The sequence below is a fragment of the Priapulus caudatus genome, unplaced genomic scaffold (genome assembly GCF_000485595.1).
Source record: "Priapulus caudatus unplaced genomic scaffold, Priapulus_caudatus-5.0.1 Scaffold397, whole genome shotgun sequence".
NCBI classification, from domain to species: Eukaryota; Metazoa; Priapulida; class Priapulimorpha; order Priapulimorphida; family Priapulidae; genus Priapulus; species Priapulus caudatus.
This window is the reverse complement of record NW_014577458.1, coordinates 5,217-8,329: the sequence shown is the minus strand read 5'-3', so window position 1 is coordinate 8,329 and position 3,113 is coordinate 5,217. Positions and strand designations below refer to the sequence as shown.

The following is a 3,113-nucleotide window of genomic DNA, read 5'->3' as shown; positions in this document are numbered from 1 at the left end:
GTGCGCTCCGGACTCCGAAAATATGAAATCCGGACGTGCTGCGTGAGTTCGACGTCCGGGTCAGTGGCTGCAGGACGCTTGGGCGGGAAGGGAGGCCGTGGTGTTGCTGTCCAGCCGGAGCACCCGCGCGGTCCGGGTATGGGCGCCTTGTACTCCAGTGTAGTCGTGCGCCAGCATCACGAGTTCTCCTGACCCTAGAATCACAGCTCCTGCGAGGAGGGAGGAAAGACCAGCGCTCGATGAATTCTCTACTTTCAACCGGATGAATTCTCATGTACTTCCAGGATGAATTCGCTCTACCTCACGGAAATGAATTCTCTACTTCACCGGATGAATTCTCTTACTTCAGCCGGATGAATTCTTCTACTTCACCGGATGAATTCTCTACTTCAAGCGAACGGATGACATTTCTACTATTCACCGGATAAATGTCTCTACTTCAACCGATCATAGACTTCTCTATCTTCACCGGATGAATTTCTACCTCACCGGATGAACATTTCTAACCTCACCGGATGAATTCTTTTACTTACCGGTGAATTTATCTACTTTCACGCGATGACGCGCGGAGCTAATATGCGATGCGCAGGTTAATCGTGTAATGTTTATTGTTATGTGTTCCTCGTACTTGTCATGTGTCCAGTCCATCCTGATATGGTGACAAGGTAGTGAAGTGCCTTCAGGATGAGCCCAATAAAACGACAACAGTGCAATAATTAATTAATTATAATGAGTGCAATGCCACTCAGTTAGTCGTGTCTCTGTGAGGTTTCTGTCTAACACTTACGACGGCCATCTCACTGAGGAAGATGCTTTGCTCTTCGACGTAAACCTCAAGCTGCTGCCTCCGCGTGGCTTCCTGCTTCAGCTCAGCATGACCCTACCACACAAAACATGGTCTGCTGCTTAATTATTATAATTAGCATATTTAAATATAGTTTTCTGTTTTGATTAAGTGAGAAATTATTGCCATTCTTACCCATGTTCCCTCAAATAGCCAGTTCAAGTGATACCCCTCTACCAATCGTGCTTAGTATTATTCTTAAAGCAGTATCTCCTTTTAGAACTCTTATTTGACAAACGGCAACTTGCAGTCCCACACCTTTTTTTCTTATAATTTATTATTCTTCTGTGAGGAGTAGCTGACTCCATGTGCAGAGAATTCCATCCCTGCAGAGTATTATCGTACTCTAGGAGAATTATCTGACTCTATTTGGAGAGCCCAGAAGTCTCTACAGAATTATCATATTATAAGTGAAGCACCTGACTCTATTTACATATAGGCCAGCATCCCTACAGTATTATCATACTTTGGGGGTAGGTAACATTATGTGCGCTATATAACCTACTCCTCTTCACATGCGCAGACACCTGTGATTTATCACGCCCAGGTAAACACACACCTCCTTCAAGTGTCGCACTAGCTTTGTGAGCAGCTCCAGCAGCAGGCTTGTGTAACCGGAGAGGGAGTCGACAGCAGACGCTCTGGATTCTCCTCTTCCTCCCTCCTTTCCCTCGCTCTTATCTCCTCCTCCTCCTCCCTTACCGGATTCCTCTTCGAACTGCGCCACCTCCTGTTCCAGGTCACTGATCACCTACGTGAGAGTTAGGGAGAAGTCATCAGCGTGTGTTATGTCAGAGAGGGATGACCAGAGTAACTGAACGAAGAGAGAGTAGCAAGTAATAACATAAGTACGAGTAATAAACGAAAGTAAATGTATAACATAGTGTGAGTAAAAGCAATGTACAAATACATCTTTAGCGTCCCGATTCCCCGCAAACTACCGACACGGATACCACACACACACGCTCGTTTTCCGCCAATTTCACCCGCGTGACTCAAACATTACCCTGCGTAGCTGCCTCCATCCTCGCTGCACTGCCGCCAGGTTCCGATGCGGCCTCCCCGCCCTGCAGCAGCTGTGTGCGTAGGTCGAGCGTGCGAGTGTGGATGTCTGCTGTCGTGATCAGTGCTCCGGGCGGCGACGACGATTCCTTCCCCGTGTGGGCGCTCCTCGTCGTCGTCGTTGGCGACGGCGGCCTGTAGTACCGCCGCAGCAGCTCAATCTTATCCCTGATCGCCTCCGCGGCGAGCAACGTCGTCGGATGCGCGCTCGGAGATGAATCGGCGCCGAGAGTAGGGGGCGCCGTGCTCGACTGGCGAGGCGTGCTCGACTGGCGAGGCGCGCCACTAGAGGGCGCCGTACTCGACCCACGGGGTGCACCGGTAGGTGGCGCCGCGTGCGACAGCCGAGCGCCTCGCACCTCGCTGCCGGACCCGCCGCGAGAAGACGACGCGGTTGCCGCGGCGACGGCCGACGACTCCTCCGTCTGTGATGAGGAGGTGGAAATGACCTCACCGGGGTCGCGCGGCAGCCATGCCGCCCGCCGGGGTTGCACAAGCGGCGGGTCCGGGCGACGAGCGTCCAGCGAAACCGCTGCGTTGCCGGGCCAACCGCGGGAAGCCTGCGGGCCAACGTCGGGCGCGCGCGGTCGAGCATTCTCCCGGATCCGGAAGAATCCTTCCGGATCGGCTAATCCGGACGACTCGCTCTCTTTCGTCGGCGTCAGCTGTAGCTCGTCGACGCTGTCTGCGTGACCGTGCAGCGCCGCCGCGGAGGCGGCAACGGCGGGGACAGGTGGCGCCACGATGTCGTCGTCGTAGCGCGCCGCGCCGCCGTGCGCCGCGCAGCGGCTCTGCAACATGTTCCGGAACATCACGTCCAGCTGCTCGGTCGTCATGACGACCGCATCCTCACCTGCTCGCGGCTGCACGCCGCCCGCCGCTCCCCACTCCCCGGACTCCGCTCCGAAATCCGGGGACGGCGACGAGTCGGCGGCGGACGGCTGCGGGAAGGGAGCCGTGTGTTGCTCCAGCCGGAGAAGCCGCGCGTCGGTGGTCGCCTTGTACGCCGTGTAGTCGTGCGCCAGCATCACGAGGTTCTCCTGACCCTGAATCACGTCCTGCGGAGGGAGGGAGGAAAGACAGCGCTCGATGAATTCTCTACTTCACCGGATGAATTCTCTACTTCACCGGATGAATTCTCTACTTCACCGGATGAATTCTCTACTTCACCGGATGAATTCTCTACTTCACCGGATGAATTATCTAC

General features: G+C 54.5%; 1 protein-coding gene across 1 annotated transcript in view; it reads right to left on the bottom strand.

The window, feature by feature from the left end:
• Positions 1 to 2,983, bottom strand: part of LOC106809937 (cell wall protein RBR3-like) — a 12,101-nt gene extending 9,118 nt beyond the window's left edge. Inside the window, exon 1 of the mRNA XM_014813178.1 lies at positions 1,851 to 2,983. Coding sequence (XP_014668664.1) covers positions 1,851 to 2,934 — 1,084 coding nt within the window. The 5' untranslated portion in view covers positions 2,935 to 2,983. The remainder of the gene's footprint in view (positions 1 to 1,850) is intronic.
• Positions 2,984 to 3,113: the final 130 nt, after the last annotated feature.